Source organism: Oryctolagus cuniculus, chromosome 14 (assembly GCF_964237555.1).
Source record: "Oryctolagus cuniculus chromosome 14, mOryCun1.1, whole genome shotgun sequence".
Classification (NCBI taxonomy): Eukaryota; Metazoa; Chordata; class Mammalia; order Lagomorpha; family Leporidae; genus Oryctolagus; species Oryctolagus cuniculus.
Genome location: NC_091445.1, coordinates 4,912,172 through 4,938,536, shown reverse-complemented (window position 1 = coordinate 4,938,536; position 26,365 = coordinate 4,912,172). Strand labels below are relative to the sequence as shown.

At 46.1% G+C, this 26,365-nt stretch overlaps 1 protein-coding gene across 20 annotated transcripts in view; it reads left to right on the top strand.

The window, feature by feature from the left end:
- Positions 1 to 26,365, top strand: part of SSBP2 (single stranded DNA binding protein 2) — a 308,220-nt gene that overhangs the window by 110,562 nt on the left and 171,293 nt on the right. For 18 of the 20 annotated variants that reach the window (XM_070056354.1, XM_070056350.1, XM_070056356.1 and 15 more), the window contains one exon: positions 13,905 to 13,989. Coding sequence is in view for 10 of the 20 variants with exons in the window: in XM_051853643.2 (XP_051709603.1) it covers positions 13,905 to 13,989 (85 nt within the window). In the remaining 10 variants the exon portion in view is untranslated. Of the gene's footprint in view, positions 1 to 11,243; positions 11,444 to 13,904; positions 13,990 to 26,365 lie in introns of those variants that run through there. The other 2 variants (XM_070056357.1, XM_070056351.1) reach the window with 2 other exon arrangements.

Sequence of the window (26,365 nt, the reverse complement as noted above, 5' to 3'; positions counted from 1 at the left end):
ACACAGTGCCGCCGAGGGGCTGGCCAAGCTGCAGGTGCTGACTGTCTCTCAGCCTGGGAGCTGGAGGCCCGTGGTGAAGGTCCCAACATGCCCAGTTTCTGGTGGGGGCTGTCTTCCTGGCTTGTGTGGAAGCAACCACCTTCTCGCAGTGTCCTACGTGGCTGGTGGGGAGGGAGAGGGAGAGAGCATGAGCTCTGTCTCTTCTTGGAAGAGCCCTGATCCCAGCCTGAGGCCCCCCTCCTCACAGCCTCATCTGCACCCCATCACCTCCTGCATGCTTCCCTCCGAACAGTTAGGGCTTCAGCACATGAATAGGGGGCAGGGAAGTGGCTCCATCCTCAGCACATTTGTTTCCCATCTCCTGGTGATAAAAGAGGGTGGCCCTTGTCCCTGGCTCTCTGTGCCGCAGCTAGCTCTGAGAGTGCCTTCTGCCGAATGGGTTGTCAAGCCCTCGTCGGGCCAGACCCCTGTGCTGGCATGCGTAAACTTTGGTGTGCCGTTCCACTTTGCTCTTTGAACCCCTAGGTCTCCTCTTGGCAAGGCTGGGAGCGGGAGGTAATAATTTGATGGACACTTCTTGAATGGGCCAGTCCTGTCCAGAATTAGAGCCCCTCCTCAAACAGAAGACTCCACGCACAAGATGGGACTAAATGATGACTGAGCAGGCGGTGACGGAAGTCTTGCTCGCTCTCCTGGGCTGGACGTGGGTGTTTGTGAGAAGCCACCGCCCGTTACGGTGCCCAGCAGATGTGTGATTACCCACAGGACTTCCTTTCCTGGAACACATACCTTTCGCACCTCTGTATGTCTTCGTACATCTGTCTTCTGGTAGTAGTGTGTTTTGAAACTTGGCTCATTTACGCTGGGCATATTTCTCTATGCAAACCTTGTAAGGCTTATTTATTGCCTACCATTCACAAGTGCTTCCAGAGGGCCCTGGATGTGCCAGGCGCCGTGCCAGCTTCTGTGGACACATCAGGGAGTAAAACAGACACACCCCCTGCCTGCCTGCTGATGGCAGTTTCCTGGGAAAGACAAAGGTCCCAGGCAGAGAGAAAGCAGTGTTGATGGGGACACACAGAGACACCTGTGGGCAGGTGCCGGGCACATTCCATCTCGGGGAGCTGGCATCTGAGCCAAGGCCTAGGGGTTGTATAGGAGTTGGGTAGAGAGGTGTGGAGAGACAAGAGTGTCCTGCGTAGGTCACGGGCTGTGAAGGCCTTGCGACTGGAAGGCAGAGGCCATGGCCTGTCTGCAGTGTAGGCAGAGCTTCAGCGGGCTGCGCCTGGAGGTGGTGAGGTGGGCGGGCTGGTTAGTACCCCGGGAGCTTGAGTTTACTCCTGAAGAACACAGTGCGGCTTGGGTCTCAAGCTGGAGAGGCAGGGTGTCAGCCCCCCTGCCTGTGGCTCCCCACGGTTCTGTGGCCCAGGAAGTCCAGGGCAGAGAAGCAGGTGGAAGGCTCTTGCTGGATGGGGAAGGAGTGGTCACTGGACAGGAGTCCTCAGTGGCAGAGCTGAGGGCTGGGAGTCTAGAGGCCAGAGGCGGCAGGATCTGGGGTGAGCCCCTGTCCAGGGGCTCTGAGGTTGAAACGTGTGTCTTCCCCTCCTAAATGGGGAGGGGCAGCTGGCTCTTTGGGGCCCAGGTTCAGAAGGGAGGAGGAACGTGACTGGCGTCCACCATGGCCGTCTAGGATTGAGCGAAAAGGCTGCTGATGGTTCCCACCAAGTGTGCCTCGCCGAGTGCCGGGCCGGCAAGCCCGTGTGTCCCAGCCGGAGGAGCGGCTGGGAGTCGGGAGGCAGGAAGTGGAGGACACGGTCAGTTCTTTCAGAAGCTCCTCCCAGGGGAGCACTGTGGATTCATGTTTAGAGTGTGAGGCGGGGCCGCCTGCAGGAGGCAGGGTGTGGGTCTCAGCACAGGTGGTGAGAGGTGAGAGGTGAGGGAACCCCCTTTACCAGAGCAGAAACAGCGAGGCTGTAGGTCTCGTGGGAAGAGATGGTTCTTACTGGAAGGGTCTGGTTTAGTCTCCAGGTGTGTGTGCGAGAGGTCTGAGCGTGCAGAGTAGTGTCAGAAGACGTGTAGACGCCCGGAGCACTGACTGGGAGCACATGGAAGGATGAGGCAGCTTTGGAGCTTACAGGTTCACGGTAGCTCCTCATGCCCAGGTGTGTGACATACATGTTCACAGTAGCCCCAGTGTGTCCAAGTATGCGACTTACGTGTTCACAGGAGCCCCAGCGTGGCCAGGTGTGTGACTTACATGTTCATTGTAGCTCCAGCATGCCCAGTTATGTGACTTGCATGTTTACAGTAGCCCCAGTGTGGCCAGGAGTGTGACTTAGGTGTTCAAAGGAGCCCCAGCGTGGCCAGGTGTGTGACTTACATGTTCATTGTAGCTCCAGCATGCCCAGTTATATGACTTACATGTTTACAGTAGCCCCAGCATACCCAGGTGTGTGACTTCTGAGTCCGTGGTGGCCCTAGCCCTCCCAGGTATGTGACTTACGTGTTCACAGTAGCCCCAGCATGCCCAGGTATGTGACTTAAGTGTTTAGGTGGCCCCAGCCTGCCCAGGTATGTGACTTTTCTGCAGCAGCAGTTCTTGGTCCACGTATGTGACTGGACAAGGTATGTGTTTTTTCATTTCTATTCAGAGGCATTTCCTGTCCGGTACCCTTTATACTCATTTCATAGCATCTTCTGCAAAAGAAAACACAAAAAACTCTCGCAGTGCCATGCTTATCTTTTCCTTGGTACGTTATTTAGTGCCATCTTTTTACTGTGTGTCCTGAAAGCCTGCCTTTCCAGTCCTGTGGTGGCTGGAGCTGCCCTGGGTCAGCTGTGGTTGTGGATTTCCCTGTTTGTCTCACAAACACAAGGCAGGAACAGGTGTGTGCTTTACATTCCAGGTTGTGGCTGTGTTTGGGGCACGCCATCACTGATCTGTTTTCCCATGGTTAAGACTGAGCTATAGTATGGTGTTAGGAAAGTGTGGTTTTTTTTTTTTTTCTGTTTTTTGGTTTTTTTTTGCCAGGCAGAGTTAGACAGTGAGAGAGAGACAGGGAGAGAGTTATAGACAGTGAGAGAGAAAGGTCTTCCTTCTGTTGGTTCACTCCCGTAATGGCCACCACGGCTGGCGCTGCGCTGATCCGAAGGCAGGAGCTGGGTACTTCCTCCCAGTCTCCCATGCGGGTGCAGAGACCCAAGCACTTGGGCTATCCTCTGCTGCCCTCCTGGGCCACAGCAGAGAACTGGACTGGAAGAGGAGCAACTGGGACTAGTACCCGGCACCCCGACCGGGACTAGAACCCGAGGTGCCGGCGCCGCAGGTGGAGGATTAGCCAAGTGAGCCACAGCACCGGCCGAAAGTGGGTTTTTATAATTTGCATAGAGATATCAAAAAATGATAAATGATGGGCACTTAAATACTTTCAGGCTATGTTTGTTCAATTTACATCAATTTCAGGCCAGCGCCGCGGCTCACTAGGCTAATCCTCCACCTTGCGGTGCCGGCATACCGGGTTCTAGTCTTGGTCGGGGCACCGGATTCTGTCCCGGTTGCCCCTCTTCCAGGCCAGCTCTCTGCTGTGGCCAGGGAGTGCAGTGGAGGATGGCCCAAGTGCTTGGGCCCTGCACCCCATGGGAGACCAGGAGAAGCACCTGGCTCCTGCCATCGGATTGGCGCGGTGCGCCGGCCGCAGCGCATCAGCCACGGCGGCCATTGGAGGGTGAACCAACAGCAAAGGAAGACCTTTCTCTCTGTTTCTCTCTCTCACTGTCCACTCTGCCTGTCAAAAAATAAATAAATAAATAATCAATTTACATCAATTTTAAAGTCATAATGTCCTCTGAGAACTGCTGAAAGCTATGTATCCTTCTTCCAGAAAGATCTCAGCTTTCTTGAGCATTGTATGTAGCGAAGCCATCGTCAACAGCGTTAAATCCTGCAGATGCCTCACCTTGTAACCTTAGCTTTTTAGAACCAGGCTTCGTAATCTGCCCTAGGTTAGGGACTCAGGAGCATAATAATGGTTGCCTTAAAAATAAATTATTTGAGAGACACTGAAAGAGAGATGGAGACAAGGAGAAAAGGAAAGCTCCCAGCTGCTGGTTCCCTCTGCAGCAGTGAGGGCGGGGTCAGGCCAAAACTGGGGGCCTAGAACGTACTCTTGGTCTCCCACGTGAGTGACAGGGAACCAAGTGCTTGAGCCATCACCTGCTGCCTCCCAGGATGCGAATTAGTACGAAGCTGGAACTGGCAGTGCAGCCATCCCTCCAGCCCAGGTACTCTGATACAGGATGAGGGTGTCCGGGGGGGGTCAATCATTGTGCCCATTGCCCACCCCCCGAGACGGCCTTTCCATGTTGCCCAGGAAAGCTGTGGAGCTCCAGGTGACTGGCATCATGCGTGCTGTCTCAGGCTCACTGCTTGCTCATTTGGTCAAAGTCAGGGCTCCTGGTAGAATTTTATGACTTCTCATTTCAAGTTTTTTTTTTTTTTTTAACTTATTTATTTAGAAGGTAGAGTGATGGGGTGGGGGCTGGGGGAGAGCTTCCACCCACTGGTTCACTCCCAAATGCCGACAGCCAGGGTTAGGTCAGGCCTAGGCAGGCACTCCATCGGGGCTTGCACACGGGCGGCAGGCATTCAGGCACTTGAGTCATTGCCTGCTGCTTCCAGGTGCGGCAGCAGGAGCCTGGGTCAGAAGTAGAGTAGCCAGAACTCAGACTGGGACTCTTGATTCAGCATGTGGGCGTCCTAAGAGGGGGCTTTAACTCACTGCGCTTCAGTTTCCACTTCTCAGTAGGGTTTTTTAATGGACTGTCCCATTGTCTAAGCCTCTTCACTGAGGATTTACAGAGCTCAACACTGTGCTGCCCATAAGGAAGTCAGAAGTAGGAGACAGAAGCCCTAAGCAGTAGCTGTGGCAGAGGCATGTGCTGGTTACAAACGGCAGCTCTGGGAAATACTTAGGTCAGTTTGGGGAAGTTGGAGAAGGCCCCGTGCAGGACAGTGGAGCTGAACTGAGCTGCAAGCTGAGTGAAGGAAGGGTACCTGGGGGAGGAGCGCCAGGCGTCTGTAGGGCCTTGTTAGGGATAATAGAATGTAGGGCTAGAGGCAGAGACAGGGGCCAGAGTACAAAGTCGTGGGATACGTTAGAGACGTTTGGGCTATACCAGCAGCGTGGGATACGTTAGAGACGTTTGGGCTATACCAGCAGCCCAAGCTGTGACATGATTAGATCTGTGCTTTTGGATGTTTGGCATTTAGACAGGTGCATAAAGAGACTGAGAACAGAGGCAGAGACTGGTTCATAGGGTGCTGGTAGTCCTGTGGAAGAGGGGACAGGGGAGGCCCCTGGTGGCAGCGTGTGGGAGAGTTTGGAGGTGAATGAAACCCCTCAGGTTTGAGTGATGGAGTGGATGGTGATGCCGCTGTTACAGTGAAAGAACACAGAGAGCAACCGAGCAGGTTCCACGTTCGGGTGCCTGGGTGGTGTTCAGATAAACTGCCCTGAGCAAAGTCACAGCGTGGGGCCTGTAGCTGTCACATAGCACCTGTCCCCCGGGGTTTATGGGCAGGGGCGGCGAGGTGTGTTCGCAGTGGAGCTGCCCCATGTAACCCGAAAAAGCAGGACCTGGGTTGGAGTGCTGGAGTGAAACCAACCTTTAAACATGGACGGATAAGAAGAGCTGCCCAGAAAAGTAGAGGGAGAAGGAGAGGAGTAAGCAGGCAAGAACTAGGAAAGAAAGCATCCAGCCATCTCCCTGAGTCGGAGGTGGCTGGGCTGCAGCCCGGTGGTGGGCGTGGTGGAGCTGGCCAGGGATGGCGCCGCTGTTCCAGCTCCCGGGCTGCTGTAGGTGTTGGCGTGGTCGAGGGCATGTGTGGACATCTCGGCCGTGACACTGAACAGGCTCTGATGGTCCGTTTTAAAAGCAGAACAGGTAGGCGAGGCCTGGGTGGGAGGGTTGGGAGAGGGTTGCAGAGGGCAGGGAGCAGGCAGAGTGCAGAGCAGGAGGAGTGCCCTTGGGAGGAGGGGGCTTCCTGCCCTCGGGCGCGATGGAGGGAAGTGTGTGGGTTTGCTCTGGGAGCCCTTTCCCCTGGTTTCTGCTGGGATTTCCCTAATCACTTGTTTTTTTCTTTCCCGGTTTGCACCAGGCACAGCGCTGTAGACTTTCCCATGCTTTTGTGTATTACCTCAACCTGGATCACATCCCCTTTGAAAGCTCACTTCCTGTTTGTTCTCTTTACTAAATGTTCCCAACTCTTCTGTTTATTTCAGAAATAAAATGTCAAGAAAGTTGAGTCTGTCCTTTTCAACTTGGGCGGTTTCAAACTACAGGCTTTTAAAAACTTCCCATTTCAGGTTTTAATTGCAGAAACTATTCTGTGTTTTTATTTAATAGCATAAAAACACGAAACACCTTTTAAAGTAACTTTGGGCCCAGGTATTTACATTTTAAAATAAATATATGTGACATTGCCAAAAAAAAAAGAATACATAATTTGTCATGAGAATTTGATTTCTTCATTTGGCAGTTGGAAGTTAAATCTTGTAATATAGTAACAGTAACACTAGAGTCCTGTGGGTGGTTCAGGATAAAATTCAAGAATAACCAGATATCCCCAGGAAAGCAGTAGCAATGAAGTTAGTCACTTGGCTTATTAGAATGATACAATATTTATAATTGGCTGAGTGGTTATCAGTATTCTTGTATGTTTTGCCTGCGATGGGCATTTCAGGATAGATTATTGATTTGCCTTGAGTTACACTAGGAATCCATCTTATAAAACAGTGTACATGACAGCTAAGATATGGGCAAGGTGAGAAGGAGAGAAAGGAGCCAGCAAGAGAGAAAGCAAGGAACAGAGGGTCTTAGGTCATGGAGAGAAAACGCTGTCTCACCTGAGACAGGAAGAAAGGAGTGTGGAACACAGAGGACAGTTCGGTGAGGAGAAGACTTTGTGGAAACTGATGGAATCTTCCATTAAATGCAGACAATTAGACCTGCAAGTGAGGCCAGTTTCACCCAGTTAATAAGAAAACTGTTTTTTTGTTTGTTTGTTTGTTTTCCCAGCTGTACTAGCCAAGTAGGAGCTTAAAAGTACCTTTCACTTCATTTTAAAAGTACTGTGGCATGTATCATTTGTTTATATATCTACAAAATCCTGTGAAATATATAAGATTTTTTTTCTCTCTTTGTATGTTAAGAAATTGAGGAACCAAACGATTTGATCAAAGTCAAATTTAGACATAGGATGGAAGTTTCCAGAATTATATTCAGTGCTATCCCAATAGCAGGTAATATTTCTTACAGAGCTGAGTTCAGTAGCTCACTAATGTTAATACGACATCAGTTACACTTTTTGTTTCCTTTTTAAAGACATTGATTTATTTATTTGAAAGAGTTAGAAACAGAGATCTTCCATCTGCTGGTTTATTCCCTAGATGGTCGCAATGACCAGGCCTAGAATAAGCTGAAGCCAGGAGCTGGGAGCTTCATCCAGAGCTCCCACACAGGTGCAGGGGCCCAAGCACTGGGGCCATCTTCTACTGCTTTCCCAGGTGCATTGGCAAGGAGCTGGATCAGACGTGGAGTAGCAGGGACCTGAACTGGCACCCATATGGGATGCCGGCGTCATAGGTGACAGCCGCACCTGGCTGCAGGTAAACTTTGTTTTTGAGTGTTGTGACTGGCAGACTCCAGGCAGTATAGATAATGGGTCTCAGCCTGTACTGAGGCTTCCATGTCACTGGCAGCTGCTTGTCAGGACGCTTGGGAACCGTGCTGGAGGATGGAGGTCAAAGGTCGGATGCCAGAGTGCTTGCTGTGTGGTCGGGGACAGGTGTCTCCACTCCCTCCTGACTGGCTGATGCTGCTCTTCATCAGAATTAGAAGTCAGAAGACAGGAACTCTTAATAACATGCTCACATTAGGAGCAAAGTAGTGAATAATTAAGAAGTTTAAGCCTAGTTCTACCACTGAAGTGTATAAACTTAACAAATTATTTATTTGACTTCTCTAAGCCTCAGTTCCCTCATCTACCAAATGGAGATAATAGTGGGGAGAATTAAATGCTCTTATATGATGTTTGAATTTAGTACATACTGAATCAATGCTGATTTTAAAAAAAGGATTATTGATCTGTTTATTTGAAAGGCAAAATGACAGAAAGAGTGAGACACGAGAGATCTTTGCTCCACTACTTCACTCTCAAATGGCTGCAGCAGCCAGGGCTGGTGGAGGCCAGGAGCCAGGTAGTCCTATCAAGGTCTCCTGCATGGGTGGCAGGGCTCAAGTACGTGGGCCATCGTCTGCTGCCTTCCCAGGAGCATTAGCAGGGAGCTGGGTCTGAAGCAGAGTAGCTGGGACTCAGCACTGAGATACGGGTTATTGGTGTTGCAGGCAACAACTTCACCCACCGTGCCACAGCACTGGCCCCAGTGTTGACTCTGCAGCAATATTTAATAATTGTGTTTCGGCTGGCGCCGCAGTTCAACAGGCTAATCCTCCGCCTGCGGCGCTGGCACCCTGGGTTCTAGTCCCAGTTGGGGCGCCGGATTCTGTCCCAGTTGCTCCTCTTCCAGTCTAACTTTCTGCTGTGGCCTGGGAAGGCAGTGGAGGATGGCCCAAGTGCTTGGGCCCTGCACCTGCTTGGGAGACCAGGAGGAAGCACCTGGCTCCTGGCTTCGGATCAGCGCAGTGCAACACGCTGGCCGTAGCGGGCGGCCACTTGCGGGGTGAACCAACGGAAAAAGGAAGACCTTTCTCTCTGTCCCTCTCTCTCTCACTGTCTAACTCTGCCTGTCCAAAAAAAAAAAAAAAAGTTGTGTTTCAAAAGTAGCGATGAGCAATAATACAGTCCTGGGAAGAGCAGGCACATGTCCTTGTTGTAGAAAACCATCCTTGGCCTTGTGACTGAGTCATTTTCTTCAGTTGGGATTAGGAATAGCTAGCATTCCTTGATACATGTTTGGACCAAAGAGAAATTATTTTCTTGCCAATTAAAAATGGAACTTGGGGCTGGTGCTGTGGCATAGTGGGTAAAGCTGCCTCCTGCAGTGCTGGCATCCCATATGGGCGCTGGTTTGAGTCCCAGCTGCTCCACTTTCTATCCGGCTCTCTGCTCTGGCCTGGGAAAGCAGCAGAAGATGGCCCAAGTCCTTGGGCCCCTGTACCCACGTGGGAGACCCGGAAGAAGCTCCTGGCTCCTGGCTACAGATTGGCGCAGCTCCAGCCATCGCAGGCATTTGGGGAATGAACCAGCTGATGGAAGACCTCTCTCTCTCTCTCTCTCTCTCTCTCTCTCTCTCTCTCTCCCCCTCTCTCTCCCTCTTTCCCTCTCTCCCTCTCTCTCCCTCTTTCCCTCTCTCCCTCTCTCCCTCTACTTCTCTCCCTGTGTAACTCTTTCAAATAAATAAATTTTTTTAAAAAGAATGGAACTTAATAATAATATGGCTTGTTTCTCATAAATAATTTCCACAGGATTTTATTTGGTTTTGTCTTTGAGCATTTATTTGCAGACTGTCTTCCTCCTGGCCAGAGGCTAAGGTTATGTGACTGTCAGCATCCTGTCTCCTTGGGGGGTGTGGTGTGTTTATTCACTTGCAGACTTTTCTGACAGCCACTTTGCTCTCTGTGTTCCCCTGAGACATTTTTAACAGCTCTCAGCTACATCATTTCCACTCACGTCATAGGAATAGAAAGAGAAACAGTGTTTGAGTGAGAAACTTCAACACAGGAATGTCATGTTTTACCTTGATTTATCCAGGGAAAATTTTAAAAATAAATGATGCAAGACTGAAGACCGTAATACTTTGTAAGTCTTGGTTCTCTGTTTAGTTTTGGCATCTTCCTTTGTAAAATAACGATTTTCTCATTTGCTTCTGCTTAGGAATAAAGAGGCTTTTAATTCTAAAAGATCCATGAGGATGCAGCACTGTATTTCAGGGATGGTATCTTGATTTCAGATCTAATAGACGTAGGAATTAGAAGACTCAGGAAGCTCCCTGGCCACCAGGACCTCAGGTGTGTGTGGGGTCCTGAGTTTACTGTGTTTGGCCCTCCCGGAGTCATGGACCCCACTGAGTAGGTCATCGGAACAGAACAGCAGTAAAGACCCCTCAGATAACTTCTAACATTAGCACAATAAGATAACTGGGGTTGATGGCCGCTAATTGGATATTGCAAAATAGCTAGCAGAGATTTTGAATGTAGGGAACACAAAGAAGCAATAAATGTTTAAGGCGACAGACATGATGGATATGCTACTTTACCGATCTGATCACTACACATTGTGTTGAAATGTCACATTGTTCCCCATAAATAGCTACAACTATTATGTTTAATTAAAATAAGATGTATATTTAGAAATACAGTGATCTAAAGAAACATTGCCATGAGCCTTACCTATTAAAAAGCCCAATTCTTCCTCCAGAAAATAAATCCATGTTTTTGATGGGTAATTGTCATGTAATCATTTACCAAGAGTGTTTGTAGCATTTTAGTGACATTTGAGATGGAACTACATTTAGGTGAGTTAGTCAATTGAGCAGTTTTCAGTTCAACTCTGCACTGATTGGCTGTCACATTTGTGTAGTGGATTATATATATCCTTGCTTGGGCAGTGTATGACACAGCATATTATACAGACTATGCATTTAATGTATGTTTGAAATATTACTAAAAGAAAATAATTATTTTTAATCATCAAGATTCTTAAAAGTTTTCTAGCTTTTTAAAAAATTTTTTAGAAAACTTTTATTTAATAAATATAAATTTCGAAAATACAACTTTTGGATTGTAGCAGTTTTTCCCCCCATAACCACCCTCCCACCCGCAAACCATCTCATCTCCTACTCCCTCTCCCATCCCATTCTTTATTAAGATTCATTTTTAATTATCATTATATACAAAAGATCAACAAACTATATACTAAGATTTCAACAGTTTGTACCCACACAGACACACACAGTATAAAGTATTGTTTGAAGACTGGTTTTACCGTTAATTCTCATAGTACAACACGTTAAGGACAGAGATCCTACATGGGGAGCAGGTACACAGTGACTCCCGTTGTTGATTTAACAATTGACACTCTTATTTATGACGTCAGTGATCACCCTAGGCTCTTGTCATGAGCTGCCAAGACTATGGAAGCCTCTTGAGTCCACAAACTCCGACATCATTTAGAAAGGGTCATAATGAAAGTGGAAGTTCTCTCCTCCCTTCAGAGAAAGGTACCTCCTTCTTTGATGACCCGTTCTTTCCACTGGTGTCTCCCACAGAAAATGACCTAAATGAAAGAAGTCTTCTAGTTTTAAGCTCATTGTCTTTAGACACAGTACGGACTGCATGGCTCGTATTACTAGGGCAAAACATGATTGAACTTTCTAGAAAAGACAAAGTTTTGAAATGTCTTTTCCACTTGTGATGCTTAAAGGTAAGAAAGACAAGTATATATAGGTATGCATGCTTATAAAATGAATGAAGCGAATTAAAACATGAGTATCATGACCCTAAACTAAATTTATCCACATTAAATTTTTAATAAATTTTATACTTTAAGTTTTATAACACATACCAGTGTTAGATTATCATATACTTCATTATGAAATTCTCTTGATAAATAGGATTTTTTTAAATTGAAGGTTTACTCAATTTTTGGGAGTATTCTTTAAAGTGTTCTTCTGAGAGCGTAACTTTCTGTTGGCCTTCTTAGCTGTGGGAGCTGAGAGGTGGTGGCGTAGATTATGAATGCCCACACAAGAATGCACGCTTGTCTGAGCCACTTAAAGATGGCACCCAGAACATAGCTTGCTCTGGTGGATGTTTTCAAAGGATCTCTCTCCTTACTGTTTTCAAGGAGATTGTATCTGACTAATACAGAATTCCCAGAAACAACACATACAAACCAATCCCATGTACTTTAGCAATCTGCTTTATTATCTCTGAGCTTGATCTTGTAAACTTTTGACTTCCCACTGAGTCCAAAAGTCAAACTTAAAAATAGAACAATGTTAATATCCTCAGATAAATATTTGATTTAATTATAGAAGTGTAGATAACCCTTTGTAATATTTGTTTGATAATATTTAGGGCATGTACAATGAAAATAATAAATTATTCCCCCCAGTTCATTGAGCAAAACCACCTTTTAAAAGTAGCATATTAGAATAGTTTTTAGGAGTGGTCTTAGTTGTAGCTACTAGGATATTAGAGAACAAGTTGATATTGAGATGTTTCTCATAATGTTGTATGTGATATTCCGTGATTAAACCAAATGATATAAAGGCCACAGCGTGAAATTTTATTTTGTGAGAGCCTCGAAGCTCCTTAAGAAGAAGAAAATAAGATGAATTAGCGTTCAACAACTCTCAGCACCCTCGGGGGCTGCGTCCTCGGGAGCTGCGTCCTCGGGCTCCTGCAGGCTTTCAGTTTTTCTCCTGCAGGGCTCTGGGGAAGCCGGGTGCAGCGTCCATTGCTTTCACTCTCCTAAAACACGCTGAAATTCACTTAAATTACTTTCTGCTCTATTATCTTCTTTGTATTTCTTGCTTGTTGTGGGCATTTAATAGGCGGGGAAGGACTGGGTTTCCCTTCCATTTGATAGGAGAGGACGTAAGTAAGGGACTGAAGTTAATGGCAGCACTCAGCCGTCCAAGGTTCTCCTCTCCAAGGGTGATCCTCTGTTCCTGCGTTACTTGTGAATTTACTTTGTGTTGTGTTTTCTCCTAGCTGAGGGGAGGGAGACCAAACTGAAAGGGCTTTGAAAGTCAAAGCAGAAGTCCATGTTCCATTTGCCGACTGTATTGTGGTGTTGCTACCTGTGCTCTCACCACAGTGGCTTGCCTTAAAAATGTACGTGCCTTTTAAGCTTTTATGCAAAGGAATTTCAGTGTTGGTGATAGTGGTAACAGTGTGCTTGCTGTGTGGGAGACCCTGTGCTCAGGTAATTTTTCTGAAAAGCCCCATTGTATACGGGAGGAGATTGTGTTTCTGTTTAGGTTAAGCAGCTTGCTCCAGGACTCCCCAGCTAGTGACAACAGGGATGGGTGCTTTCTCCCGCGTGCCTCCCAGCTGTGCTGCTACCTCCTTAGCTTAGCCAGCTTCCACTTCTACAGAACTGGAAAAGCAGAATACAAAATCACTCTGGCATGCATTCTGATTGCCTTTATTTGTAGCCAACACCTTCAGGTATTTGCTTTCCTGATTCTTTAATTCCTAGCTCAAGCTCACTGGGAATTTGATAAATGACAGGATGGCCAGAGCTCTGTTTTGTAGGAAGTGGTAAATTTTTTTTTTTACCCAACCAGTTCACTTTGCTTTAGCTTCTTAAGTCTCTTCAATAGCAGAGAAAAGAGAAGAGTTAGAGTGGTTTCTCTTATTTTCAAGATTACTAATCCATGTGGGTAATTGCGGGAGGAAATTATGAGAAAATAGATCTGTTTGGCCAATGTAACTGAATGGTTAGGGTATTGCTGTACAAGTTGGACATCAAAACTATCTTGAAGAAATTAATGAACCACTTTATTCTTTAATTAATTAGAATATTATGCTCTTTCTATTCTTCATGGAAAAATTGTACAAATACTGTAATTACTTCATTCATGTGTTGTAAGTTATATAAACAGCCAATTATAAAAATGACAAATGTTAAGTTGTTTTTTAGATTATTTCATCCTTTTGGAAAAATCTTATTTAGCATTTCTGAACGATAGCTAGAGGGTACCAGATAATTGCTTCAAGAGCCTTGCCTGAATGTAAATCTTACAAAGACAGACTTGTGCTGAAGGAGAAAATTCTGTATGAAGAATAACACACGCCTCCTGCTTTAGGAATCGTGATTGCTCGCATTGGTGTTACGTGATTGTCTTACTGCTCCCATCATTACTTTCTTTTAGTGTGTTCTGGGATCTCTACTGTGCAGCCCCAGAGAGGCGGGAAACATGCGAGCATTCAAGCGAAGCGAAAGCCTTCCATGATTATGTAAGTGACCATGATCTCACACCGTCACATCAGCACTGTTCTTTTCAACTGTAGCTCCTGGGGAGCGGTTTGGGTTACCCAGGCTTCTGTTTGGGTCCTTAAGATACTGGTTTTCCTGTCCTCTTAAAAAGGAGGCTCTTCACTTCAAAAGTGAAATACGCGGGTGCATTTGAGGTTTGCTGAAACTTAGGATAGAGTAGACCTAACTTCAGGCTATTAAAGATATTTCTTATTTTTAAGCACTTCTGATCTGTGATATTTCAGATGTATGGAATTTAAATAGAATTTTTTTTCTCCAAAAAGATTCATGGTAAGATTTTTTTCTGTAAACAGTAAACTCTTTTTTTGTAAATAAGATGTTAAAAATATATATGGAGATATTCTGTTCTCTTTTTGCAGTTTTATGTCATAAGACGAAATATGTCCACTGAATTCAGTTCCTTAGATGAATTCATTGTTGATTAAAGGAAATACCAATCAGAGCAGAAATTTCTGTGCACAAGTAAAAGTGTGTTTTTCTTTCTCTTAGTAACACACTGTCCTTTGCCTGAGCAGTTTTAACAAGGATGACAAATCTGCTCTTAAAAATCCGGGAGAATCAGAATATAATGGGAAGAAAGGGAGGGTAGCAGAAACAAGGGAGAAATCTTCAGAGGAAACTGGCCTGTGAGAATGAGGAGATGGTGCCGGGAGACTGTTTGCCAGGCCTGACTGTAAAGAGGACAGACTGAGGTCGGGCTGGAGGACACCCAGTTGCTTCAGTGGGAAGTGGGGTTGGGGCTGGGACCCAAGGCAGCAGCTTCTAGTGGAGTGCTTTGACAGAGCGCTGCCTTCCTGCTGGGCAGAGAGCCCCTGCTGTACAGGACCCTCGACTGGAACAGGGCTCACCTCCTAGAGGAGCCCTTCTGTGCAGGACCCTTCGACTGGAACAGGCCTCACCTCCTAGAGGAGCCCTTCTGTGCAGGACCCTTCGACTGGAACAGGCCTCACCTCCTAGAGGAGCCCTTCTGTGCAGGACCTCAGGGGGAACAGGCCTCACCTCCTAGAGGAGCCCTTCTGTGCAGGATCTCAGGGGGAACAGGCCTCACCTCCTAGAGGAGCCCTTCTGTGCAGGACCCTCAGGGGGAGCAGGCCTCACCTCCTAGAGGAGCCCTTCTGTGCAGGACCTCAGAGGGAACAGGCCTCACCTCCTAGAGGAGCCCTTCTGTGCAGGGACCTCCGGGGGAACAGGCCTCACCTCCTAGAGGAGCCCTTCTGTGCAGGACCTCAGGGGGAGCAGGCCTCACCTCCTAGAGGAGCCCTTCTGTGCAGGACCTCAGGTAGAACAGGGCTGCACTTCCTGGAGAAATGCAGCAGCCTTAGCTCGCCAGAATTAAGCCCCAGATGTAGCAGGAGGAAGAGGATGCAGATGAAGAGAAGGGAAGGTCCAGGGCACTGGTGGGGTCTCTGTAATTCCTTGAGTGAGCATGGATGTGATTAATATGAGACTACTGGCAATGACCTCGTCTGCTACTGACTGGACCCAGACAGTGGCTCCTGGACAAGGGCAGGGACAGGTGCCGCTGCACGTGAAAGCCAAGTAGAGAAAAGGCTGATATGCGGACACCAGGCTGCAGGATTTATCGGAATCATATTCTGTTGTCTTTTTACTCTCTGGTGACGACAGAAAGTAACGCAAAGACCCAGCCATAAAGAGTCCACACAGTGAGCTACCACGTCTCATCTCTCCTTGATGCCAAGAAAGATGAACCTGGGTGGGCCTAGTCATCCCGGGAGAAGTTCCTTTACCATGGATTTGATGACTGGATGGCATCAGATAGTGCCACCACTCTCCTCTTAAAGAAAACGTTATTTCTGACCATCTGCATTTTAAGAAATTACTTATATAAATTCTGGTATCGTTTACAAAGATACACTGTACTGTTCACAAAGGTGATTTTTCTGAAGAGTACTGGACAAATTTAGCAGGTCTTTCTAGGAACGTGTCATACGTCATGTTTGTTGCCATAGTTGCTTTCATCATCGTCGTCATCATCATCGTCACCATCTTACATTCGTAAGGCACTTTCCGAGTCTCAGGGCGTATTTACATTACTGCCTTCAGAAACCCCACACAGGTATTTCAAAGCTTTTGAAAACGAGCATTGGCCAAAAGTAGGAATGAAACTAGAGTAGATTTTAGAAGACCAGTTCCCTGCCATGTAATTTGATCCTAAAGAAAATGTAGTTTAGAAAGAAACTTAGCATTTGGATTTTATAATTCATTAGGAATATTGCACACGTTTGATCAGGTGTGCAATTTTACTTTAAATATCGGTTTCAAGAGATTTCAGTCTTAAATGGCATTTTCGTTAATCTTCAAGCCAGCTTCTTTCCAGTGGTGCGAAAGCTCCAGTTTATCTTAACTTTATGTTTCAGTAGGATTTGTAGAAATGTGTTTGTTTTCTGTAGCACCCTTTTATGACGTTTTTCATGAATATGATTTCCTGAATTCTTGATAGTAGGCAATTTCTGAAAATTATCAGTGTAACTTATGTCTAACGTGCAAATGTAGAAGTTTGAAAGAATTGAGGAAGAAAATGAGAAACATAGGAAGGAATAAGCAGTAAGATTTTGGTAAAAGCCTAAACTACTGTATTCCTGCTTTGGAGGCTGTAAGTGAGTCATGTTGGTTAGTGCGTTTCTTACCGAAGTTTAAGTTAGTAGATCTCAAGGAAGTTTTCTTAAAATCTCTTCTTGAGCAGCTGCATCTTCAGAGTAAAAGAAGAAATATCCACTTGCAAGCATGCATTCTGATACGTTTAAAAATTTGTCTTGTTTTGTAGTAACTTCCCATGGATAAGATTGAATAGATTATGACAGCTAAACTACTTTTACGAGAAGTAACGGTGGTATAAAGTACGAAAGTAAATAGGAATAATCCTTTTAGTTAAGAGATGGTTTTTAATGTTAAAGTGAGTATCTTGATGTTGGGATTGTGCATTATTTTTATTTTGTGTATATTTTTTATTTTCCAAATATCTGTAATTAATTTTGTGTTCAAGAAGTTTGCTTTAAAGATTAATTTTCACCTTTTGCTGAGTTCTTAATCTCTCTTCTGAAACTGGGAAACAGGAAACTTAGCAAATGAGTATTTAAAGGCAAAGGTAGTGGTGGTGCCTTTTCATATTCTTTCGTGTCTATCCATGGGCTTTTAGCAGTTTTTTTTTTTTTTTTTTTGACAGGCAGATTTAGACAATAAGAGAAAGAGAGAGACAGAGAGAAAGGTATTCTATCTGTTGGTTCACCCCTCAAATGGTCACTACGGTCAGTGTGCTGCACCAGTCTGAAGCCAGGAGCCAGGTGCTTCTCCTGGTCTCCCATGCGGGTGCAGGGTCCAAGCACTTGGGCCATCCTCCACTGCCTTCCCGGGCCACAGCAGAGAGCAGGGCTGGAAGAGGAGCAACCGGGACAGAATCTGGCGCCCCAATCGGGACTAGAACCCGGTGTGCCGGCGCCGCAGGCAGAGGATTAGCCTAGTGAGCCGCGGCACCGGCCGGCATTTAGCATTTGGCGTGGAAGATATCTGTTGTGCACACACTGAGAAACATCTGTAAGCTGAGTAGATGTGATTTTGAGGCATTTAATAATTCATTAATTTATTTTAATTATTTTATTTGAAAAGCAGAGAGAGGAAAGTAGACAGGGGAGGTGGGTGCTGGGAGAGAGAGCTCCCATCCGCTGGTTCACTGAACTTTTTGGCCACTTTATCGAGGTACAGTGGACATACAAAGAGCTGTTGTTCTGCAGCACAGTTCAGTGTTTGGAGCAAGTACACCCTCCTGAAACCATGGTCTCCATCAACGCCATGAACTCATCCGTCGCCTCCCAGAGTTTCTGCCCACTCCCTTTTTATTTTGGTTCTAAGTTCATTTTCCTTTTGCAGTGCTTAATATCAGATGAGCTCGTAGCAAATTGTAAAGTATAGGATGCAGTGACGTTCATCATATGCCGTGTATCGTGGGCAGATCTCCAGAACTCGGTTCTCCTGTGTGACTGACACTCTGTGCCCTCTGACCAGTACCTCACCATTGCTCCCTGCTCTCGGCTCCTGGAAACCAGCAGGGGGACCATTCAGATTCCACGTAGAAGTGAGATCATGCAGTGTCTGTGTTTGTCCTTTTGTGACTGGCTCCTCTCCTTAGCTCAGTGTCCTCCAGATTCGTCACGTTGTCAGACACGACAGGGTTTCCTTCTTCCTCAGACTGAATGGTGTGTGCTTGTAGATGGCCAGGGTCCTACAGCGTCTTCACTGATCTTGCCATCAGTGGGCACGTACGTTGGTTCCGTATCAGGACTGCTTGGAGTACTGCTGCAGTGAACCTGGGAGGAGGGTGGTTATCTCCTGAGGACTCAGCTTCTTTGGTGTATCTCGCGGAGTGGGATGGCGCCATCAGAGAGCGGTTATTGTTAATCGTTTGAGTAATGTCTGAGTTGTTTCCCAGGCTGCACCAACTTAACTTTCCCACCAACCAGGCGGAGGTTCCCTCTTCTCCACGTGCTGGCCAAAACTTGTTTTCCTGTATTCTGCAGTTTTTGTTACTTGTTTTTGGCAGATATTATTATAGAAAAGTTTTTACTTTTGGTATTTATTTATTTGATTTGTTTTCTGATGCTTTCCTTTTAGAGCATGGATTTTTGTTACTTTATTGTTTTATTTGCTGGATAATTATATGTGCAGTGTTGATGTCTTCTCCTCAGAAAATCACCCTGTGTATACCTATCATGAGAAAAGGGGGTAATAAGGAATATTTAAGATGGATAAAACCTTCATCTTCTTGATTTATATTTTAAAATATTGAAACATTTACATTTGGAGTGAAATATTACCTAAGACATGCTCACCAGTTCTTATTTTAATAACTAGCTATGTAGTTCCAGGAAGGTCTTTTAGTATTTTTTTACTCACTTTGTGTTTCTGTGTGAGTTTAGACGAGCCAGCAACCTGTCAAGACCGACATATGAAGCAGAGCAGGTAGCAGGGTTCCACGTCTTGAGAGGCATGGCGCTCTGGAGTGTGGCGTGAATAGGTTCAGTGAACCCTGTCCTCGTGGGCTTTCTGCATGGCAAAGGAGACCTTTTAGCAGGAAGTCTGGGATGTCAAATCGTAAGATACGTGCAGCACTGACTTACATTCGTGGGTTAGTCAAAACTGATAGACACGTATGAAAATGAAGTGACACCAGAGGTGCACGTAGCTTTTGATGTGTGCGTTTTGGCATGCAGCAGGCCCTAGTGTACGGTCATGAATGAGGAGTGTCCCCGTGGACCCTCAGACTCCCCACTGGGAGTAAGTTGTATCTGAAGCCTCTAAGGCGGTAAAGACTTTCACAGGTATACATCAGTGTTGGTCAGCCTAGTGTGTATGCTGTTGTTCACCTTATCGGCTGGGGATGATAAGAGATTTCTGTTTTTAGCCATGTTGCTTCTATCCTTGCTTTAATTCCCTGCAGGATCCAGTTTAATTTCTTCTGCCATATATAGACCTTATGAGCCCTTGTATTCTTTCTAGCCTAAGGCAGGTTGTGTTTGTTTTTCTGTTTTGTTTGTTGGGGGCAGCTATGCTGAGGTATATCTGCTTGCGTTACCTGGGGGGCACGGTTGTCCCTGTGGCCCAGGGTTGCTTTGGGGTGGCTCCTGTGTGCTGCTTGTAAGTGTATCAGCGGGTTTTCTGATTTTTCTTGGATCTGAGATTTCCCATAGGGCAATGTGTTTCAGTCCTTCATGGGAAACATGAGCAAGGGAGGCGACTGAGGTCACCATCAGTTGCTGTGGGAGTGTTCCCTCCCATCCCAGAGTCTGTCAGCGCTGTGCTGAGCTTGTGAACTGCGTGCGACACAGGTGAAGAAACTGATGGGTGAGAGACAAAGAAAAAGAACCCGATGACTGAATCATCATTTATCTTATTGTGAAAAGTAATGGATCTTTTTCAAAGTATGTATTACAAAGAAATGTCATAGGCTCCTTTCTCTCACGTAAATGTATTTTAATTAAAATTGAAAAAAATTTCTAATGAATGTGAAAAATGAATATGTAATGACTATTCTTTACTATTTTTGGTGTCGTGATTATGTTGCCAATAATATACATTTTTAGAAGTATATTCTCAAAATTGCTTGCATTTGTTGTTTGCATATATATATGTATAAGTATACATATATTAAGTAAATATTTTTTGTTTTAAAAAAAGGTTTTATTTATTTATTATTTTTATTTTTTATTTTTATTTATTTATTTTTTTGACAGGCAGAGTGGACAGTGAGAGAGACAGAGAGAAAGGTCTTCCTTTGCCGTTGGTTCACCCTCCAATGGCCGCCGCGGCCAGCGTGCTGCGGCCGGTGCACTGCGCTGATCCTTTGGCAGGAGCCAGGTGCTTCTCCTGGTCTCCCATGGGGTGCAGGGCCCAAGCACTTGGGCCATCCTCCACTGCACTCCCTGGCCACAGCAGAGAGCTGGCCTGGAAGAGGGGCAACCGGGACAGAATCCGGCGCCCCGACCGGGACTAGAACCCGGTGTGCCGGCGCCGCAAGGCGGAGGATTAGCCTAGTGAGCCGCGGCAACGGCCTTATTTATTTATTTGAAAGGCAGCAGCAAGAGAGAGAAGGAGAGATCTTCCATTCACTGGTTTGCTCCTCAGATGCCCACAATGGCCAGGGCTGGGCCAGGCTGAGGCAAGGAGACAGGAGCTTCGTCTGCTCTCCCACGTGGTGGCAGGGACTCAAGCTTCCTCTGCTATTTGCCGAGACCATTAGCAGGGATCTGGATTGAAAGTAGAGCCACTGGGACTTGAAGCAGCGCCCAAATGGGATGTTGTTGTCACATGTAGTGGCTTTTACCCACTATGCCACAATGCCAGCCCCAGGGCCAAATTCCTATAACCACTTTATTTTTATTTTTTATACAACTTCATTTAAAATGATTATGTTTTGGAATGTTTAGAAAAGTGAAGGTATCTCTTTATTTTCCCCTCTTGATATGAGGGAAACAAACAAAAATCATTGGCAAAGCTTATCTTTCTCCTACCCCGAAGTAGTTTTCAGTTATTGTCCTTTGGGTTTTGGTGAGGGTTGACAGAAGAATGTTAAGAGATTCATATCTGTTTTAAAATAAATAAGCCCATCACAGTTTTAGGTATTATGTTGTTGGAAGACAGTGTGCTAGAAGTGAAAACAGTAGGTACTTAGCTAAGAAATAATGGCTAGAACTGTCACGATGTGACCTGTTTTATGCTAATAAGTTTTCAGTCTTCACAAAATGTCTATATATTCATTGATTTGTTTTGAGTATTAAGTTTGTTTTATTCTACATATATTTGACCTGATGCTTTTCTCTTGCCTCTTGTGTTTGAAATCACAAATAACTACTCCCACAGAGAAGGAATTACTCACAGCCAGGCATGGTAAATGGATATTGTTAGTTCCCAAAGACCAGGTGCGGACTTTTAAATCATTGAATTCTGTAGATAGTCTCTAATCTTTTGAATAAGAATGCACTTCTTTTGAATAAGAATAAATAAGTAAAATCTTTAGTATAAGGAAGATATAAGGTTTTCCTTACCAAAGTCACATTTAACCTGAAAAATGTCTGTGATGTATTGTGTTACAATATCTGATTTTTGAAAGACAACAAGAATACAACTAATGGCTAGCATCACTGTGCTGTGGGAAGGATTACTCTTGAGAGAAGTGATTCTGATAGACATAATTTAGGATTAGCCTTCCATTTCTTTAATGTTTTGGCCTACTTTGTCTGGAGAGTCCGTTCACGTACAAGTGATTCTGAGGCTATGGGAGGCACAGAGTTTGTGAAGTTTTCTCTCTCCAGCTGCTCATGGTCGTTTTGGAGGGATACATGAGCTGTGTATCAAGAGTTCGCGTCTCCGTCACGTTCCAAAGCATTATAATAGCCATTTTTGGATCTGACCCCACCATTCACCCCATTTGAGAATTCTCTGTCAAGGGTTCTTGATAAAACCTGTTGAATAAGCAGCTTTTTTCATTAACTCCTGTTTATTTACAATATCTGAATCCTTAACAATCCATAACAATATCTGAATCCATAACGATATAAAAATGGGTCCAACAAACCCATTTTATTAGATAAGAAACTTGTTACACGGAGGTTAAAGTAACCACTGTTTAAAAATTGAATATAGGCCAGCACCACAGCTCACTAGGCTAATCCTCTGCCTGTGGCGCCGGCACTCCGGGTTCTAGTCATGGTTGGGATGCCAGTTCTGTGCTGGTTGCCCCTCTTCCAGTCCAGCTCTCTGCTGTAGCCCGGGAAGGCAGTGGAGAATGGCCCAAGTCCTTGGACCCTGCACCCACGTGGGAGACCAGGAGCAAGCACCTGGCTCCTGGCTTCAGATCTGCGCAGCGTGCCAGCTGTAGTGGTTATTTTGAGGGGTGAACCAACGGAAGGACCTTTCTATCTCTCTCTCTCTCTCACTGTCTAACTCTCTGTCAAAAAAAAAATTGAGTATAGTTCAGCCCATAAAATGGATTAATGGATTTTCTAAATTCGAATCTGGTATTTTCCCAGTAATACTAGATGAAGCTTATGTGTGCACTGGAGAATTGAGAGAAAGTAGAAAGTTTCGTTTTAGGATGGCTAATCTGATGTAAGAGAAACTGAGGAAGAGGAGGGACTAAGAGCCTCCGCAGACAGGGGGCTCTCCTGACCGTCCTGCTACGAGCTGAAGCCCCATCACGTTGGTGGCAGGTGAAATTGCCAATAAAGAATGAAGATGAAGAAGAAAAAGATGAAGCTGTCTAGTTATAAGGATTGAAGAAAAGAAAAATAATCAGTAGTTACCATGATTCATGAGCTGAGATGGTCAGAACCTGAGATTTGTTCTTCTTTCTGTAAAGTGATAAGGAAAGTAAAGGTACAATATGAAGTGAGGCCTGGAGCCAGAAAGTTGCCAAAATGCTCACTTTTAAGGGGTGATCACAAGGAACGAGCTTGCATTCGGATGTGGGAGAGCAGAACCCAGTGAGAGGCACCCCTCACCCTGGCTGCACTACTTCAGCTCAGCTGGCGTGCTCTGTAATCCTGTAGGTTTTCCAAATCTGTTCCCAGTTTTGAGAGCTCCCTACCTGAGCTCTACACCTCAGTGCAATTAAAAAAAGTCATTTGATGTTAACATACTATCTTGAGTTCTGAAGACATTCAAAAACTATGGTTGTTGATCCAAGACTTGAGCCTCCAACTATTCAATGCCTGAATGGTTTCTGCAGTTTCATTTTAGAAAGCAGTCATTTATTGTATGGGGAGAAAGTAGATTCAACTTCAGGAGGAACACTTCGTGAACTTAAATAATCGGTGGCTGGCCTCTCCTGATTCTGAAACATAGATGAGCAGGTGGCAGTTTTTCAGCCACTGCCCTCTGCTCGCTTTAGCATCTTTGTTTCAGCAAGTGTGGATTACAGGGCCAGTTCAGTAAACAGCAGTGCGCAGTGCTCACCCTTAGGGATGTGAGGGTAGTGGACATGTTTGGTTTGGTAGCCTGGGTTGGTCCTTGGCAGGCACTCAGTAACTGATGGAGGATTGGATGGGTGGGTGCCGGAGTGTCCTCTCAGGCCTGCTGCTGGGAAACCAGGTGTGACGCTGCTCTTGGACCACTCTGGGGTAATGCTGGGTGCCACTCTACGTGCCTGCTGTTTTCCTTTGATTATCTCCTGTCCTACTTAAAACCAGATTCCTCCTCCTCATCGTGATCCTACCTTTGCAGGCTCTATGATTGAAATGAAAGGGAAAATAAGGAAAGTAATTGAGAGTTCAGGTTGTGTTCTCATTTGCATTGTGGAGAAAAGCTCCAGTACACAGATGAGAAAGGAAATCTTCAGCTGTCACAACGTGACTTCTGTCTTCTGCATCGTACACCTTCACTTAAAGCGTATTTGGAAATGGCGGGGACGTTTTCCAGATGCGATCTCGACCTTGCGTGTCCGCATACACGAGGCTGCCTCTTTCCTGTTTGCTCTGCTCTGGAACAGCCTCATAAAAGAGGGCTGGGAGCCTGAGTGTAAGCTGGATCTCCGGGCCTCTTCCACCGCAGGCCACCCACTCTGCACCCTTGTCTCTTCCAGGTGGTGAACGTAGCCTTTGATTTCCTTCCCCCCTTTCCCTTTGTCAGTTTCTCATCCTCTGCGCCCTGCTCCTTTCTGTATGTCTCAGGTTTGAATCTGATCCCCTAGAGAGAGACACAGCAGGTGCAAACAGCCCTGAGGAGGTTGCAGAGAAATGAGGTGGAGCTTCCTGCTTCTGTCTCCACCTCCACACCCCTGACTGTTTACTCGGTTGTGGGTGTGGCATTGTTAGGTCTCTTACTTGAAGTTCATTCTCAGTTGATTCCTGCCTCGATTCAATGAAAGCTCAAACATCTTACAATTCAGACCATTGCTGCAACTTTCAGGCTGAAATTCTCTACCTTACAGAGAAACCGGGCTGCTGTGTTCCTAATGAGTATTTGGGTTTTCTGCCTTCTAAAATTACTATTGTTTATTTTTTTTTATTTTTTTATTCTTTGACAGGCAGAGTGGACAGTGAGAGAGAGAGACAGAGAGAAAGGTCTTCGTTTTGCCGTTGGTTCACCCTCCAATGGCCGCCGCGGCCGGCGCGCTGCGGCCGGCGCACCGTGCTGATCCGATGGCAGGAGCCAGGTGCTTCTCCTGGTCTCCCATGGGGTGCAGGGCCCAAGCACCTGGGCCATCCTCCACTGCACTCCCTGGCCACAGCAGAGAGCTGGCCTGGAAGAGGGGCAACTGGGACAGAATCCAGCGCCCCAACCGGGACTAGAACCCGGTGTGCCGGCGCCGCTAGGTGGAGGATTAGCCTAGTGAGCCGCGGCGCCGGCCCTACTATTGTTTATTTACTTGAGAAGTGAAGAGGCAGAGATTGAGACAGAGATAGAAGGAGAGATCTCCTGTCTGCTAACTCATTCCCCTAAATGCCCCACCAGCTAAGGCTGGGCTGAGTCTGAAGTCAGGAATCAGGCATTCAGGAGGCTGGCAGGGACCCAGTTACTTGAGCCAGCACCAGTGACTACCAGGATCTGCATCAAAAGGAAGCTGGAATTGGAAGGCAGAGCCTGGTGTCAAAATCAGGCACTTCGATATGAGACGTGGGTGTCATGGACTGTACGGCCCTTCTCTGCCTTTCAGTGCTAGCCATCTTCAGTTGCCTGCAGCTGGCCACTGGGTTTTCCAGTGTATCACCTGGATAGTCTGTTGAACTCTTGTCTGGAAATACTCATCGCTAGAACAGAAATGACTGGGGGTCTGCACAGGGTCCCTACCTGCTTAGATCAGTTTCCCAGCTACTCTGAATCAATCCTCAATCGTCTTTTCCCAGCTGAAGTCCTTTTCAAACGCGGTGAGCCTCAACAACAGTGGGGCAAGTTGGGCTTTGCGTACTATGCCTGCTTCTGCCTCTGCAAGCTCTCCTTTCGCTCGGAGTAAAGTCAAGATCTGCTCCTTCAGGGAGGACTTGCCTGACTGTGCCAGGCTTAGTCAGTTACCCACGGAAGGGCTGGCAGTGTGACGCTGGCCATCAGCACTCTGCCTGCTGTTCTTTTCATTCAGACTACTGTGTTTAAGTTGCTCTTCTTCATTTTCATAGAGTTAAACAATAGAAGACCGAATTGAAACAACAAAAATATCTCAGCAATACTCTTTGGCATTAAAATAAAGGCCAGCAGGGTGTCTCCCTGGCTTTGGGAGCGTGAGGTGGGATCTCCTGTAGTCTGCCTGTGTGTGTGGTCCAGTGGGCTGCTAAGACCCGCTGGGGATGAAGGGCAGCCGAGGCTTGGCTCCCTCACACCGAGGAGAGCGGAATCCAAGGTGTGTGCTTAGGACACTCAGGATCACTTACTTAGTTTGCAGTAAAAATATGTAGGACTGGGTCTTAGCTAAACTGCAATTTCTATGAAGCCCTTTTTATTTGTTTTTGAATTGCTGGTGGAAGTTGGTTAGAAACCTATTGAAGGAATAGTCGATCGTGTCATTTACTGTTTGCAGTGAACAAAACTGTGTGCTTTCCACGTGGCATAAGCCTAGGGAGCAGGTGCTCATTTTGCTGTGGTTGTGCTGTCAGGAATCAGAACGTCAGAACTCTTACCTTTCTGTTGGAGGGAATCAAGGAATTGCACCAAAGTTAAAAGAAATTCCTAGAGATGATCACTGACGTCATCCCCAGCTCCCATCCCACTTCCTTCTCCCTCTCCCATCTCCTTCTTCATTATGGTTTATTTTTAGTATAACTTTATATACAGAGGACCAACTCCATGCTAAGCATAGACTTCAGCAGTTTGCACCCAGGCACACACACAACCTGT